This window comes from Borostomias antarcticus (assembly GCF_949987555.1).
Source record: "Borostomias antarcticus genome assembly, chromosome: 28".
Lineage (NCBI taxonomy): Eukaryota > Metazoa > Chordata > Actinopteri > Stomiiformes > Stomiidae > Borostomias > Borostomias antarcticus.
This window is the reverse complement of record NC_140261.1, coordinates 6,275,810-6,293,472: the sequence shown is the minus strand read 5'-3', so window position 1 is coordinate 6,293,472 and position 17,663 is coordinate 6,275,810. Positions and strand designations below refer to the sequence as shown.

The 17,663-nt window shown below is 50.8% G+C and overlaps 1 protein-coding gene across 2 annotated transcripts; it reads left to right on the top strand.

The window, feature by feature from the left end:
* Window positions 1-549: 549 nt before the first annotated feature.
* Window positions 550-15,566, top strand: slc9a6a (solute carrier family 9 member A6a; the record flags this gene model as incomplete). 2 transcript variants are annotated; one of them, XM_084459472.1, is made up of 16 exons in its annotated part: window positions 550-829; window positions 1,741-1,940; window positions 4,711-4,788; window positions 4,926-5,002; window positions 5,199-5,311; window positions 5,483-5,588; window positions 7,592-7,733; window positions 8,497-8,602; window positions 8,710-8,798; window positions 8,916-9,029; window positions 9,750-9,861; window positions 10,002-10,155; window positions 11,100-11,130; window positions 11,386-11,471; window positions 11,710-11,815; window positions 13,516-15,566. In XM_084459472.1, 16 exons carry the CDS (start codon window positions 550-552, stop codon window positions 13,795-13,797), a joined length of 2,076 nt encoding a protein of 691 aa, XP_084315598.1. In that variant the 3' UTR covers window positions 13,798-15,566. The 2 variants fall into 2 exon arrangements, with proteins under 2 accessions (XP_084315598.1, XP_084315597.1); XM_084459471.1 differs by having other exon boundaries at window positions 11,383-11,471.
* Between the last annotated feature and the right edge of the window lie 2,097 nt (window positions 15,567-17,663).

Genomic DNA, 17,663 nt, shown 5'->3' with positions numbered 1-17,663 from the left:
CTAGGTAACTGATATAATGGTATATAGATATAACTAGGTAACTGTGATATAATGGTATATAGATATAACTAGGTAACTGTGATATAATGGTATATAGATATAACTAGGTAACTGTGATATAATGGTATATAGATATAACTAGGTAACTGTGCTATAATGGTATATAGATATAACTAGGTAACTGTGATATAATGGTATATAGATATAACTAGGTAACTGTGATATAATGGTATATAGATATAACTAGGTAACTGTGATATAATGGTATATAGATATAACTAGGTAACTGTGATATAATGGTATATATCTGAATGCACACAGGTCGGAGGTAGGTATTTTGCCACTTGCGACTTGCCACCTCCGACCACAAACGAATGCACCATAAACTCTTATTTTGAAATCCCTGTATCTACGTTACCGGAACTGACGTTCCTCATACTGCTCCTGCCCGTCCCCTCTCCGCTTTCTGTTTTGCTCTCAAACCTGCATGAAATATTTATTGTAGAGACAAACACTGAACGACGGCCTACCTAAAGGCCGAGAGTCAACATGGGTTTTAGACTCAGTGTGATCACGGCCCGCCGGGCCTCCAGGACGGTGTGGCTCCTGGGCCTGGTCGGCCTGTCTGTGTGCGTGTGCGTGTGCAGAGCAGAGGACAGCTCCATGGAGAACATCGTTACTGAGAAGCAGGCGGAGGAAAGCCACAGACAGGACAGCGCAGACCTGCTGATCTTCATCATGCTCCTCACGCTGACCATTTTAACCATTTGGTTATTCAAACACCGGCGATTCAGGTTTTTGCATGAAACGGGACTAGCGATGATCTACGGTGGGTTAAAGCTCTGTATGGGGACTGATGATGTCATCATTGTTATTATTCATTGTCATTATTTACTGTTGGGTCTCTGCCCCTGTTTGATGGCGTCAACATCACTAGCTAGCTAGCCAACTTTGAATCTTGTCATGCAGAAGTCATTGTTAGGGATGATGGTGTTCTAGGGATGATGGTGTTGTAGGGATGATGGTGTTGTCCTGGGGGATGATGGTGTTGTAGGGATGAGGGTGTTGTAGGGATGATGGTGTTGTAGGGATGATGGTGTTTTCCTGGGGGATGATGGTGTTGTAGGGATGATGGTGTTGTAGGGATGATGGTGTTGTAGGGATGATGGTGTTGTAGAGATGATGGTGTTGTAGAGATGATGGTGTTGTCCTGGGGGATGATGGTGTTGTAGGGATGATGGTGTTGTAGGGATGATGGTGTTGTCCTGGGGGATGATGGTGTTGTCCTGGGGGATGATGGTGTTGTAGGGATGATGGTGTTGTAGGGATGATGGTGTTGTCCTGGGGGATGATGGTGTTGTCCTGGGGGATGATGGTGTTGTAGGGATGATGGTGTTGTAGGGATGATGGTGTTGTCCTGGGGGATGATGGTGTTGTAGGGATGATGGTATTGTAGGGATGATGGTGTTGTAGGGATGATGGTGTTGTAGGGATGATGGTGTTGTAGGGATGATGGTGTTGTAGGGATGATGGTGTTGTCCTGGGCCCCTCATAGCTGGATTTTGAGTTCATGGCTTGTGGCCAAAGTTCTGGCAACTCTTCATCATCAATCAGAGATGCAAAAGACAGAGGACAGCTTTTGGGCAGCTAGTAGTCAGCTAGTAGTGGCCCACCCACTGTCCTAAACACCCTGTAATCTCCCTCTCTCTCTACCCCCCCCCCCCCCCCCCCCCCCATCAGGTGTGCTGGTTGGTGTGGTCTTGCGCTACGGTATCCATGTCCCCCGTGACATCAGTAACATCACCCTCAGTTGCCACGTCAACGCAAGCCCGCCAACGCTGCTCATCAACGTCAGCAACAAGTTCTACGAGTACACGCTGAAGGGAGAGATCAACGCCAACAAGGTGGACGACGTCCAGGACAACGAGATGCTGCGCAAGGTACAGTTATAGGCACGACGCCGCACGCCAGGATGGGAACTGGCAGGCCTCTAGTGACAAGCAGTGTGTGATGAGGTCTGCAGCAGATCTATTGATGGTAGATCTCGTCAGAACAGTGTTCTCAAAGCAAGGAAGGTAGGTTTCATCTTAAGAGGTTCCTCAAACAGGGCCCTGCAATGAGGTTCCACAAACAGGGCCCTGCAATGAGGTTCCTCAAACAGGGCCCTGCAATGAGGTTCCTCAAACAGGGCCCTGCAATGAGGTTCCACAAACAGGGCCCTGCAATGAGGTTCCTCAAACAGGGCCCTGCAATGAGGTTCCACAAACGGCCCTGCAATGAGGTTCCACAAACAGGGCCCTGCAATGAGGTTCCACAAACAGGGCCCTGCAATGAGGTTCCTCAAACAGGGCCCTGCAATGAGGTTCCACAAACAGGGCCATGCAATGAGGTTCCTCAAACAGGGCCCTGCAATGAGGTTCCTCAAACAGGGCCCTGCAATGAGAAGTGAATGGAGTGTCTTGTCTCACGTCTCTTGTCTCAGTTCTCTCTCCGCTGTCCCACCCTCAAACACTGGCCTACAAGCGCACATTTGTCTGTGCTCTGCCTAACGGGATGCTTAAAGGAGTAGTAAAGGATTATTAAAGGAGTAGTAAAGGATTATTAAAGGAGTAGTAAAGGGAAAAATCATGTTTAGCCCTGTTTTAAGGTTACTTATGATCTTATACAATGGTTCAGATCAAAACATTGACAAAACTAGCATTTTTGACAAAGTCTGATAATTGCTCTACCACCGTTTTGGTCATACAATGGATGTGGGTGGGCACCTTGAAAAATCAGTCAAAAAACATGTTAAACTCTCAATTTCAAAGACAAGAAACTCACCAAGGTGTTAGTTGGCGTTCTGACATAATTCGCCATAAAGTAAGATTCTAGTTCATCTGGAAAGGCTTTTTTAAATATTTAGCATAGAACTATTTAGTCGCAGCACTTCCGTAAACTAGGTAGCCTAGCAACATAAACAATAACAATAGCTACCGTAAGTAGTTCCGCTTCCTGAATCCCCTCTGCGGATTGATCTACACATCTACAACGGTCGCGTCAATACAAGTCAATGGATTTCATAAAATGATCAATAAAACCCTACAGGATTCATACTTTGCTGCGAATTTGATGTCAGAACACCAACGGACACCAATTACCCCCTCGGTGAGCTTCTTGTCTTTGAAATCGAGAGTTTAACATGTTTTTTAATTATTTTTCACGGTGCCCACCCACATCCATTGTATGACCTAAATGGTGGTAGAGCAATTATCAACTTTTTCAAAAGTGCTAGTTTTGTCAACTTTTTGATCTGAACCATTGTATATGATCATAAGTAACCTTAAAACAGGGCTACACATGATTTTTCCCTTTACTACTCCTTTAAGATACTTAGTCAGAACAGTCCTGAGTCTCAGAGCACTATTCAGCTGTCCTCTATCGTCCTCCTCGATCACCTGCTCTCTTCTTCTGTTAGACACAGACAGGGCGTTTATAAATCACTGAAGTGAACCAGACTGAATGGCCAGTGAAAAGGCACTGAAGAAGGCTCTGCTGAAACGCCTCAGTGTGTTTCTACTGTGATATGAGCCAATAAAGTAGTTTTGTACTTCTTGACTATAGGAACTCAGATGTGCTACTGTGCCATGTCTTTTGGTAGCATTTAACTGAATGGTTGGTGATCAGGATAACGGTATAATGCTATGTAACTCTGTAGAACCCTCTGAACTGACTTGAGTCACGTCACGGCATGTGGTCAGTTATTACCGTCATCATTCATGAGCATCAGGACGGCGAAGGAGAGGTTGGAGGGTGCACAGCAGGAGAGGTTGCACAGCAGGAGAGGTTGCACAGCAGGAGAGGTTGGAGGTTGCACAGCAGGAGAGGTTGCACAGCAGGAGAGGTTGGAGGTGCACAGCAGGAGAGGTTGGAGGTGCACAGCAGGAGAGGTTGGAGGTGCACAGTAGGAGAGGTTACACAGCAGGAGAGGTTGGAGGTGCACAGCAGGAGAGGTTGCACAGCAGGAGAGGTTGGAGGTGCACAGCAGGAGAGGTTGCACAGCAGCTTCTTTCCTGACGCGGCCCGCAAGCTCAACAGCCAGCAGCTGCAGTAGACTGACCCTGAAGACCCCCCCCAGACCAACAACTCATCACTTCACACTGATGACAACACAAACCTTGTTTATACTATAGACAGCCAACTCTACACTACTGTACACTGACAACACTCTGACAATTGAACACTATGCTGTTTACTTGAACGTTATTAAATTGCACTGCCTTCATCATGGACACAGACATAGTCATCCATGATCGGATGGGATAAGTAACATGATGATGATACCGCTAGACTATGGATAGTATTGTAAATAGCCAGTTAAATGTCTAGCTGAGTACCTAGGTCTGATTATCACTGATAAGATACTTTAAGGACAAGCGATTACAAGAATTCTAGTGTACCTGTACCCGTACTTGTTCCACATGGCTAACCCTATTTTATATCATATTCCTTCTATCTGATCTCATCTGGCCTGTGAGATTATTGTGCCGTGACACTGACAGCACGGTGATATAATACACTCTAACCTGCACGGTGATATAATACACTCTAACCTGCACGGTGATATAATACACTCTAACCTGCACGGTGATATAATACACTCTAACCTGCACGCTGATATAATACACTCTAACCTGTTTATTTATGGATTTGTTTTTCCTTGTGTCTCAGGTGACCTTCGACCCAGAGGTGTTCTTCAACATTCTCCTCCCCCCCATCATCTTCCATGCCGGCTACAGCTTGAAGAGAGTAAGAGATTCCTTCATTACGACAAGATGCATTCCCCCAAATAAGAATACAAGTACCTCTGCTGTGGTTATAGATTTCACTGGTGATGTGGTGTCAGAAAATCAGTGATATTTTTTGTAATATTCTTTCTTTCACAGAGACATTTCTTCAGAAATATGGGGTCCATCCTGGCCTATGCCTTCCTGGGAACAGTCATATCTTGTTTCATTATTGGGTAAGCTTCCATAGATAATGTACAACCAGGCCTGGACCTATAAGTGCTCTTATTACACATATGTCTTAGCTGTCCCTTGGTGCTGGCTTGTACCTGGGAGTGATGTGCGGGTGTAACGAGACCCCTCTGGCCCCGCCCCTCTGCCCCGCCCCTCTGCCTCGCCCCTCTGGCCCCGCCCCTCTGCCCCGCCCCCCAGGCTGCTGATGTATGGCTGCGTGGTGCTGATGAAGCAGGTGGGACAGCTAGACGGGGACTTCTTCTTCACCGACTGCCTGTTCTTCGGAGCCATCATCTCCGCCACCGACCCCGGTAGGCGCTTTGACCTCGGTGGCCTCTGTGGCACAGTCATACTGCGCCGCGGGACGGCTCGCCACAAGCGTGGAACGCCAGGCCCTCTGCGGGGGGCGACCTGTTCTTCTCTAGTGGTGGTGTTATTAGGAAGCCGGTCTGGCGTGTGAACGGGCGCCTGTGTCTCCGCAGTGACGGTGCTGGCCATCTTCAACGAGCTGAACGTGGACGTGGACCTGTACGCTCTGCTGTTCGGAGAGAGCGTCCTCAACGACGCCGTGGCCGTGGTGCTGTCCTCGTGAGTCCCCCAGCCTGTCCCTCACGATCAGACCCCTAATAGTCGTCTGTCGTTGTCTGTCTGTCTTTCTTGTGCACGTACTGTGAAGCTTTGTGGTCCATTGTAAGGTTTTTGTACTATAGAGAAACACCCACCCACCCACACACTGACACACACGCATGTACCACACACACACACGCATGTACCACACACACACACGCATGTACCACACACACACACGCATACACTCACACTGTAATGGTCTCTGGTATTGATTGTGCGACCGATAGCAGCCACTAGCCACTTCTCGTTAACAGATGTTGAATGTGTGTTAAACTAACCCATGCTGGGCCTCAACAGTCCTTCTCTTGTCCTTCTTCTCCCCCGGGAACTCTGGGATTATTTTCAGAATTCTAGATTATAACAGTCGGCACCGTGCAGGGGCACGACACGCCCCGGGAAGAACCAATCGGTCGGTAGAACTCGCGGCGGAGGCGCGGGACACGCCCCTCAACGGGTGTGCCAGCTCAGATTGGACAGTGTGACTCTTGCAGTGACTTTGAATTTGCACAGCAAATGACCAGACGCCACACACCCTAAAACGTGCACCGCCTAAAACCCACTAAAGTGAAGAGTCCCAAACTCTCGGTTTATGTGGATTAACCAAATAGTACCCCCCCTCCCCCCCCCCGCCGAAGGAGGATTTGGTTATGGGGTGCGAGGGGGGGGGTTACAATTTGGGTCATCCACATAAGACGAGAGTTTGGGACTCATACTTTATTCAGCCACCACAGTTCTGACGGTGGTGGAGGTCTGGTGATTTGATGTTTGGGTGATAGGTGTGTGTGTGCGTGCGTGCGTGCATGCGCGTGTGTGTGTGTGTGTGTGCGCGTGCGTGTGTGTGTGCATGCGTGCATGCATGCGCGTGCGTGTGTGTGCGCGTGTGTGTGCGAGCGTGTGTGGGCGTGCGTGCGTGTGTGTGTGCGTGTGTGTGCGTGTGTGTGTGCGTGCATGCGCGTGTGTGTGTGTGTGTGTGTGTGCGTGCGTGTGTGTGCGTGTGTGTGTGCGTGTGTGTGCGCGTGCGTGTGTGTGTGCGTGTGCGCGTGCGTGTGTGTGTGTGTGTGTGCGTGTGTGCGTGCGTGTGTGTGTGTGCGTGCGTGTGTCTGTGTGTGTGTGCGTGCAGCATGGTCCTCTCCCTCTGCTCTGACCTCCACCTCTCCCCCAGACTCCTGTGTTCCAGCTTCGCCCCCTCGGCTTCCTCCAACCAGCTCCAAGCTTGTAGCTTTTACAAGAGAGACAGTGTTGTGGAAAGTCATAATACCGGCGTCAGAGCTGATGAGGAACAGATCTGTCTCGTTTCCTCGTGCGTTTCGGCCTACGGGGGTTTCTTTTCTGCCCGCTTCATTTTGATTTGAGTTGTTTCAGGAATTTGGATTTTCTAAGTTCTCTACAGTAGCTGCACCACATCCAGGCTTCAGCTAGTCATGCGTGTGGAGTTAGGTTTCTCTAGCTAGTCATGCGTGTGTAGTTACGTTTCTCATACTTTTTTATGACACGTAATCCAACAAATCCCTCAGTATGAAAGCGAATGCTATGAAAACACCCTCCCGGAAGGTCAGATACGAGACAGTCTTGCCTGCGTCTGTGTAATACGCAATGTTAAATCAATGTTGTTAGCTCACACACTTAGATTTCACAATGATGAAAATCATTTCAGCTATTTACATATTGTTTGTAGTGAGTGAAACGGCACACCCAAGGTATTTGCCTGATGGAGCAGCCTGTACCCCTATAGCCAGACTCAGGATTCAAATTCAGGTTTCTGGAGTGGGAGGGGCTGTTAAAAATGAGCATTCGGCCGTCCTTTATTCAGACACTCATGACACACTAGACATCCATGTGAACATCTATGTGTTTTCTCATTGCTAACTTTTATTTAATTGCATTGTTAATGTTTTTATTCTCAAATTAATGTGTGTGTGTGTGTGTGTGCGTGTGTGTGTGTGTGTGTGTGTGTGTCCCAGGTCCATCGTGGCGTACCAGCCCGTGGGGGACAACAGCCACACCTTCGAGGTCGTGGCGGTGCTCAAGTCCTTCGGCGTGTTCTTGGGAGTCTTCAGCGGATCCTTCTCCCTGGGCGTGGCCACCGGCGTCGTTACCGCCCTCATATCCTTCCTATAGTTATGGGCTGTCTTTTGTTTCCATTTCCAAAATAAAGATATGCTATATTACTATCTACTATGTTACTAGCTAAAGGAAATGATGATAGGTACCTCATTGACATAGTTTATTGCCAATTGAAGATGTGTCTGAAAAGATTTCTTTCTTTGCATGTAAGCCATCTGAATGGGGGTGTAATAGGGTAAATGGACTGCACTTATACAGCACTTTTGTCCAAAGCGCTTTACAATGGCCTCTCATTCACCCATTAACACTCACGTGCACAACAATGGCGGCAGCTGCCATGCAAGGTGCTAACCTGCTCATTGGGAGCAATTTGGGGTTCAGTGTCTCGCCCAAGGACACTTCGACATGTGGAACAGGAGGAGCCGGGATTCGAACCGCCGACCCTGCGGTCACTGGACGTCCTGCTCTACCTCCTGAGCCACAGCCCCCCCCCAGCTGTGTGTGGTTCTGTGTTGGTTCTGTGTTGGTTCTGTGTTGGTTCTGTGTTGTCCGTATCTGTTGTTGCTGTGTTGGTTCTGTGTTGTCCGTATCTGGTTCTGTGTTGTCCGTATCTGTTGTTGCTGTGTTGGTTCTGTGTGTGGTTCTGTGTTCTCCGTATCTGTTGTTGCTGTCTGTGGTTCTGTGTTCTCCGTATCTGTTGTTGCTGTGTGTGGTTCTGTGTTCCGTATCTGTGTTGGTTCTGTGTTGTCCGTATCTGTTGGTTCTGTGTTGGTTCTGCGCCGTCCTTAACTGCTCCCCTCACGTCACCAAGTTCACCAAGCTGAGGGACTTCCCTCTGCTGGAGACGGCGCTCTTCTTCCTCATGTCCTGGAGTACCTTCTTACTGGCCGAGGCCTGTGGATTTACAGGTCAGGTCTTCATTCGTGCACACACACACACACACACACACACACGCACGCACGCAGCATCTCAAACATGAGCAACCGTACGATGTGTGTGTGTCCTCATGCTACAGGAGTGGTGGCCGTGCTGTTCTGCGGTATTACCCAGGCTCACTACACCTTCAACAACCTGTCCCCCGAGTCCCAGGACAGGACCAAACAGGTCAGGACACCAACCTTTTCACAACATTCACCATTTGACCTGGAAAAACTCTAATGGAATTTTATCAGTACTCTTGAATGTCGTTTTTTGGTTGTTGATTTTTTTTTTGTGTCGTAGTTGTTTGAGCTGCTGAACTTCCTGGCGGAGAACTTCATCTTCTCCTACATGGGCCTGACGCTCTTCACCTTCCAGAACCACGTCTTCAACCCCATCTTCATCGTGGGGGCCTTCGTATCCTAGCAGCGGAGGCCGTAGGCCGTGGTGGGGTCAACTTTGTGGGATTTGAGGACTTTGGGGTACCCAGTAGTGTGGTGCATACAGTAATATTAGAGTAGTGTATATTAGTAAAGGAGTTTGATTTTGGATTCAGCAGCAGATGATATGCACAGTACTTTTGGTAAAGTTAAGAAGGAAAAAAAGCTTTTCATTAAGGCTGTGTGTCCACCAACGAGCTGTATAGCTGAACAGCGCCGAGCTCACAGCTGCGTAGAGAAGCACTAGAGCCGGAGTTTAGAGCTGGCTAGGCTACCCATGTTTTACAGCTACGTTAGCAACGAGTGTCGTGTTTTTGCAGACTGCAGATTAACTAGCCTGGTTAAGATAGCTAGCTAATGGTAGCTAGTGCTAACGTTCGCTGTCTCTGCGGTTTTGCCAAAAACCGACTGCTGTTGTCATCAGAACAGCCGTTTCCAGCCTGCGCTCTAGCTCAAAAAGTTAAACTTTTTTCAACTGCCAAAAAACCCTAGAGCTCATGGCGCTGTAGCGCTTGGAACAGCTCGTCTCTATAGCGCCCTAGACCGCATTACCCGTTGGAAACAATGAGAAAACAGCGCCAGCTCTAAAATACAGCTTGCCGGTGGACACACAACCTAAGCGATCCAAAGTTTCGGGAGGCTGTGCCAGGATCCATGTCTGTGTTAGGGTCCTCTCCTTGACCTGCTCCCCGTCCAGCTGGCTGTCTTCCTGGGCAGAGCTGGCAACATCTACCCCCTCTCCTTCCTCCTCAACCTGGGGAGACGCAACAAGATCAGATCCAACTTTCAGCACATGATGATGTTCGCTGGTACGCTGACCCGTGCACTTCTGACCTGACGTGCACGTGCCATTTTAAGGCTCTCACTCTGTCGTTTGAAACGTGTACTATTTGTAGAACTGTGAAACACACACACACCGAGTCTGACCACACTCCGCTGTACTCTCCAGGGCTGCGCGGGGCGATGACCTTTGCCCTGTCCATCCGAGACACGGCCACCTACGCCAGGCAGATGATGTTCTCCACCACCCTGCTGGTGGTCTTCTTCACCGTGTGGGTCTGCGGAGGGGGCACCACCCAGATGCTCTCCTGCCAGAACATACGGTACGACCTTCTGGGAGGGGGGGGGAGGGTCACCGGGTGGGGGGTGCAGTAGGTTGTGTTTGTGTGTCAACTGTCGTCAAAGTCGTCTTTAGCGACATTCAGCTGAGTGAGTGGTGAGTCAGCAGTAACCCTCTAACCCTCATGGAGTGAGTAGTGAGTCAGCAGTAACCCTCTCACCCTCGTGGAGTGAGTGGTGAGTCGGCGGTAACCCTCTAACCCTCGTGGAGTGAGTAGTGAGTCGGCGGTAACCCTCTAACCCTCGTGGAGTGAGTAGTGAGTCAGCAGTAACCCTCTAACCCTCGTGGAGTGAGTAGTGAGTCGGCGGTAACCCTCTAACCCTCGTGGAGTGAGTAGTGAGTCAGCAGTAACCCTCTAACCCTCGTGGAGTGAGTAGTGAGTCAGCGGTAACCCTCTAACCCTCGTGGAGTGAGTAGTGAGTCAGCAGTAACCCTCTAACCCTCGTGGAGTGAGCCTGAGGTGGTGTTAGCGGCTGTAGCTCAGGAGGTAGAGCAAGTTGTCCAATGATCGTAGGGTTGGTGGTTCGAATCCCGGCTCCTCCTGACGACATGTCGAAGTGTCCTTGGGCGAGACACTGATCCCCACACTGCTCCCAATGAGCAGGCTAGCACCTTGCATGGCACCTGCTGCCATTGGTGTGTGAATGGGTGTGAATGGGTGGATGAGAGGCCTTCACTGTCAAGCGCTTTGGATGAAAGCACTCTTTAAGCGCAGTCCGTTTACCATTTGGTAGCGAGTAGCAGGTAAACTCACTCCTCAAAGGAGCGCTGACAGTCTCTCTAAGAGGGACGTCCCTACTGGCGTAACTGTCAGCGCCTCCTCCTCCCAAACAGGAGAGCTCATAGAGCAGACCTACTGTACAGGTCTGTCTGTGTTCTGATGAAAACTCTGCTCTGTTTCAAATACATCTTTTTATATTTCCTCAGAGTGGGAGTGGACTCAGACCAAGATAACTCTGTAAGTATTGCACTTTGTTTATCATAAATACTGTGTAATCTGATTGATCCATGCCTGTTTTGTAACTTGAGGTGTGTGTGTGTGTCTGTCTGTGTGTGTGTGTGTGTGTGTGTGTGTCTGTGTCTGTGTGTGTGTGTGTGTGTGTGTGTGTGTGTCTGTCTGTCTGTCTGTGTGTGTGTGTGTGTGTGTGTGTGTGTGTGTGTGTGTGTGTGTGTGTGTGTGTGTGTGTGTGTGCGCGCATGCATATATCAGCAGATGAGTGTTGCGGAGGGGGCAGAGAGAAGAAGCACCAAGCAGGAGAGTGCCTGGCTCTTCAGGGGCTGGTACAACTTTGACCACAAGTATCCTTTGGTGTAATGACCAGACAACAGTGCTCCAACAGCAGAGCCACAAACAAACATAGCTGTTTATAAACCTTTTGTCATTTTACTGAGTATTGGTAGGTTTGAAATGAGTAACCAGACCGATCGTGTTCATCTATGCCCCACAAAGTTCTGTGTGAATAAATCTTCATTTCCCAGCCTCTTGCGTATTCTCCATTGTGTGGTCAGCGAGTCCTTGACCCGCCCTCCTCTCCAGCTACCTGAAGCCCATCCTGACCCACAGCGGCCCCCCTCTCACCGCCACCCTGCCAGCCTGCTGTGGACCCCTGGCCCGCTGTCTCACCAGCCCCCAGGCCTACGAGGTCAGTCCCCCCCTAACCCCCAGGGCCTAACCCCCAGGCCCTAACCCCCAGGCCTACGAGGTCAGTCCCCCCCTGACCCCCAGGCCCTAACCCCCAGGCCCTAACCCCCAGGCCTACGAGGTCAGTCCCCCCCTAACCCCCAGGCCCTAACCCCCAGGCCCTAACCCCCAGGCCCTAACCCCCAGGCCCTAACCCCCAGGCCCTAACCCCCAGGCCCTAACCCCCAGGCCCTAACCCCCAGGCCCTGACCCCCAGGCCCTAACCCCCAGGCCCTAACCCCCAGGCCTACGAGGTCAGTCCTCCCCTAACCCCCAGGCCTAGGAGGTCAGTCCCCCCCTGACCCCCAGGCCTACGAGGTCAGTCCCCCCCTGACCCCCAGGCCTACGAGGTCAGTCCCTCCCTAACCCCCAGGCCTACGAGGTCAGTCCCCCCCTGACCCCCAGGCCTACGAGGTCAGTCCCCCCCTGACCCCCAGGCCTACGAGGTCAGTCCCCCCCTAACCCCCAGGCCTACGAGGTCAGTCCCCCCCTGACCCCCAGGCCTACGAGGTCAGTCCCCCCCTGACCCCCAGACCCTAACCCCCAGGCCTACGAGGTCAGTCCCCCCCTGACCCCCAGACCCTAACCCCCAGGCCTACGAGGTCAGTCCCCCCCTGACCCCCAGGCCCTAACCCCCAGGCCCTAACCCCCAGGCCCTAACCCCCAGGCCTAGGAGGTCAGTCCCCCCCTAACCCCCAGGCCTACGAGGTCAGTCCCCCCCTAACCCCCAGGCCTACGAGGTCAGTCCCTCCCTAACCCCCAGGCCCTAACCCCCAGGCCTACGAGGTCAGTCCCCCCCTAACCCCCAGGCCCTAACCCCCAGGCCTACGAGGTCAGTCCCCCCCTAACCCCCAGGCCCTAACCCCCAGGCCCTAACCCCCAGGCCTACGAGGTCAGTCCCCCCCTAACCCCCAGGCCCTAACCCCCAGGCCCTAACCCCCAGGCCTACGAGGTCAGTCCCCCCCTAACCCCCAGGCCCTAACCCCCAGGCCCTAACCCCCAGGCCTACGAGGTCAGTCCCCCCCTAACCCCCAGGCCCTAACCCCCAGGCCCTAACCCCCAGGCCCTAACCCCCAGGCCCTAACCCCCAGGCCCTAACCCCCAGGCCCTAACCCCCAGGCCATCAAGGTCAGTCCTGCCTGGGGACACCACCCTGCTTACCCTGGGGTCCTGCTAGAACGACTGTGGTGACATCACTGTCATGCTGTAATGTTATGAATTCCTTCTTTTGAGGACTCTATAGTGAGACTTAGAATAGAATGGTTATTTGCCATATATATATATAACAGGTACATTGGAATTCTTGTGCAAGAATTCTTTGTCCTTGCAGTATCTTATCAGCACTGATCAGTTCCTCATTCCAGTTCCAGGTACTCAGCTGGATATTTAAAGGTTCCCAAACTGGCCCTTTCCTCCCTGTAGTCTATCAGTCTCATCCTCATCTCCAGTACTGGTCCATCTGATCAGATCACGGTGTCTGTGTCCATGATATAGAGAGAGATTAAATAACATTATTATCTTGACTTGATCAAAAGGCAACAATTTAACTTTTTGAGACATAGCAGTTTGAGACATAACGTACGTAGAGAACGAGGTTCTGATTGACCTCAGCGTGAACTCTTTCATTCATTCTCTTGTCGACGCCCCATCACCATCTTCCAGAACGAGTGCCAGCTGAGAGACGACGACTCTGACCTCATCCTGACGGACGGCGACCTCAGCCTGACCTACGGTGACATCACGGTGAGCACGGACGCCAGCGGCGCCCACACCATGGGCGTGCCGGCCGGCGCCTCTGCCGGCGCCATGGCGTCGGAGGAGCTGGACAGGGAGCTGACGTCCGGCGAGAACGAGCTGGTGATGCGCGGGACGCGCCTGGTCCTGCCCATGGACGACTCGGAGCCCCCCTTCACGGACCCCTGCCACCCCCGCCTGCGGATGTGAGGCCGCCAGGGCCCCGCCCCCCCAGGGCCCCGCCCCCCCAGGGCCCCGCCCCCCCAGGCACAGCCTACCGACCAACTGGCGAGGCAGAGAGACAGAGCAAATGACTGGTTTATCTCTCTCTCTCTCTCTCTCACTCATTCCTTAGCCTCATCTCTCTTCCCTTTCTTTCTCTGTCCTCCCCTCCCTCACAATCTCCCCTCATCTCTCTGATTGGCTAATCACTGTCTCTACCTCATCCTCCCTCTCTCCCTCTGCCATCACTGTCATATATACTGTATTTCTGTGTTTGTAATTTTTTTTACATGCCATTTGAACTTGATCATATTTGAGTTGTTGTTGTTTGTTTTTTAGGTTGTCATAGAACAAACCCACCGGCGTCCCTCTGACAGATCAGCTCTATCTGCACTAGTCTATTCTCACCCTATCAATTCACAGTACAGCAGTAAGCTTAGCTAATACTATTTGTCTCTATATCACAAGGTGTACTATAACTTTGACAAACGGCGTGCATGCTAAATTGTGCATCTTTTATCATGTGAGTGGGAGGGTTGGAGTTAGCCTTGTGTGTGGATCTGACCAGAGTGTCACTGCCTCTGATGTTGACTGTGTGAACAGACACCATGTAGACCTTGTCGTTCTGCGTGGCTGTGAATTAGGTTACAATCAAGTGCCTGATGACTGAAGTCCCCCCCTTTTAGATGAAATACACTCCATTGTCCACAAGGTGGCGACATTGTCATGCAGGGGCAGTGAGCAGTCTGTGATTGAGCTGTTTGTATGTAGATGGTGATGATGTAGACCAGCCCATGTAACCAGACACAAGTCTCAGATCCCTCCCAGGCAGTGACCTTTGACTGTGACTTAGAGAGGGTCCTACACCTTATTTTAGAATATGATGTCGCTTACAGCAGAAAGAAGGGCTTTCGTTCGGAACAAGAGATAAAAAGCTAGTGCCATTTTTTCCTGCATTGACATTTTGTAAAAATTCAAATGCAGACAACCTTGAAAATATTTTGTATCCTTTTTGCAACATTAGCATTAGTACTTTTGCTACATTTTCATGAAAATTGTCATCATCACTACACATTAACTACTTGTTGAACTCATATTCATAGATTTAATGGCAGATTTAAAGTGTTTGATTGCTTTTAGTGACATATTATTGGACATAATCCTGTCTTTTTTAAAGATGAATCAGATTGTGGTTCATTTAGGGGAATGGCCTGATCATATCCATCCCATCATCACAGTTCAGCTGTAGATCACTGCACAATATCGTCCCGGCTACTGTGGCAGATTGTGATATAGAAGGGATTCATGATCTGTTGGGAGTCAAATGATTTTTCATCAAAGTTAAGACGTTTGATACTGAGAGATTATATTAAGATACGTATGAGATTATTAATCATTGATTGTAGCAATTCAGTCTTTATAACGCATGAATCTTTCCAGGGACATGGCCCTATAATTGTTGCTTACGAGGAAGAAGAGAGAAACTGTCTTGATGAATGCAGCTGGTTGCACAAAATGAAAACGGACAGATCCTGGCTTGTCCTACGTTCCTAGTCCTGTCCTGTCCCGTAACTGTACTATGTTGGGCCAGGCATGCAGACGTGTGTGTCCCCCTGTGTGAGTGTGTCGAGCAGGTCTCCCTGTCGCTGGTCTTGGGACCCGTAGCAGCTGTTTGTGTTCTGTAGCAGGAAGTGTTGACAGGACGCCACCCCGGCAACGGCGTGTTGATGTGGAAGGACACGGCGCCGCACTGGAACAGAGAGAGACGGGAGGTAGAGGGCGGTGGGAGGGAACGCGGCGTGCATGTGGGCGGTGTGTGTGTGTGTGTGGGCGTGGTCGGTCGGTCGGTGTGTGTGTGTGTGTGTGTGTGTGTGTGTGTGTGTGTGTGTGTGTGTGTGTGTGTGTGTGTGTGTGTGTGTGTGTGTGTGGAGGCAGACGGTAGTGCAGAGAAAGGGTGCAGCTGAGAGTACTAGCCCTGCCAGGCCCCTCTGCGTTGTGGGTATCTCCTGCTGGGCAGGCTGGTCTCCTCACGTCCGTCAGAAACCACTCCCCAAACACACTTTTTATTTAGCACTTTTCTTACTTTGGTTCGTTGTCGTTGATGTAGATGAAAAAATGAAGGGAAAAAATATGGGACGTGGAAGCATTTGCACTCGTCTTCTGAGAGTCCTGTGTTTGATTTTGCTTCAGCTGCTTCTCAACTGTGGTGTCTTCGGGGGACATTGTGAAGGAATTATCCATCCAATGAATTTACAGAGTTGAGAGTCGTGGTGTTTTATGGGGGTTTTGATCTGGAGAGAACGGGACGTTCCAGTCGCTGTTTCCTTTGATGAACGGAAGAACGTTCCTCCCGGTTCCACCGTCCGGCAGTGAAACCCCGTCTGTACCGCCAGGGTTTGAGCATAAAAGCCTCAAAACGAATGGTTGTTTCCATGTATGTGCAGGTCATTGTTACCATGTATGTGCAGGTCATTGTTTCCATGTATGTTCGTTACCAGAAGAAAGCGCCGCTCCGTGTTAATTCCTGGGCGCAGACAGAGCATGACCAGCCCCTTTCATTCCTCCGCTCCAAGACGCCCACGCCATCTTTTGAGCAACTCAAACAAGACGAGAAATGTGTACTATTTTATGGCTGACTATGTCAATTCAGCTACGTAGACCTAACCCTATGTACTGTAGGTCAACATGTATATTGCCTGTACTGTTATGACAGTATATGTCTTATCTGTGTACTTTGAACGGTAACTTGTGACTGGCTTGATCACTGGACTCTAGTGTGAATGTAGCTGACCAAAGGAGCTCGGTGTGCTCTGTGTTTACAGACTGTCCACTCTGTGTTTATACTGGTAAATTGCGTGTGAGTGTGTGTGTGGGCATGCCTGCAAGTGTGTATCTTTGTGTCTGCGTGTACCTGAGAATGAGTGTGTACGTGTGTGTGTGCGTGCGTGTGTGTGTTTGACACTGTGCTGCCTCTGTTCCTCAATGTTGCAGGTACTGACTGTTTACATGTGTAAATACCCTCACCTGTTTGTGTGCGTGCAATGGTCAATAAACAGAAGCCTGTGCTTTTGATGAAAACCCATTTAGTAACGGTGTCCTTCATGTGTTCTTGGTCAGACGTGATAAGAGCTTCCTGGCGCAGACGTGGGTCTTCTTTGCTCCTGGCTGTGTCCCGGTCTGAAGAATGGAACTAATCAGCTCCAGACATTCTCCCTCATTCCTTCCCTGCTGGTTTGGCCAGGAATGAGACAGGAAAAGCTCCTAAATCGTCTGTCATTCATCCTCCCAGTGCTGAATCACATTCCCCATGCATGGACAATTTCAGTCTCCAAACTCCCGTTTTTCTCCTCTCCTCCCCTCTCCTCACCCCTCCTCACCCCTCCTCCCCTCTCCTCACCCCTCCTCCCTTCTCCTCACCCCTCCTCTCCTCTCCTCCTCTCTCCTCACCCCTCCTCCCCTCTCCTCACCCCTCCTCCCCTCTCCTCCCCTCTCCTCACCCCTCCTCCCCTCTCCTCACCCCTCCTCCCCTCTCCTCACCCCTCCTCTCCTCCCCTCTCCTCACCCCTCCTCTCCTCCCCTCTCCTCACCCCTCCCCTCCTCCCCTCTCCTCACCCCTCCTCCCCTCTCCTCACCTTTCCTTCCTCCCCTCTCCTCACCCCTCCTCCCCTCTCCTCACCTTTCCTTCCTCCCCTCTCCTCACCCCTCCTCCCCTCTCCTCACCCCTCCTCCCCTCTCCTCACCCCTCCTCTCCTCACCTTTCCTCCCTCCCCTCTCCCCAGATCTGTCCATATTTTGCACAGAGGTGAAGGTGGGACGTAGCCCTCCTCCTGAGCTGATGTTCTGTGGGTGAGGTG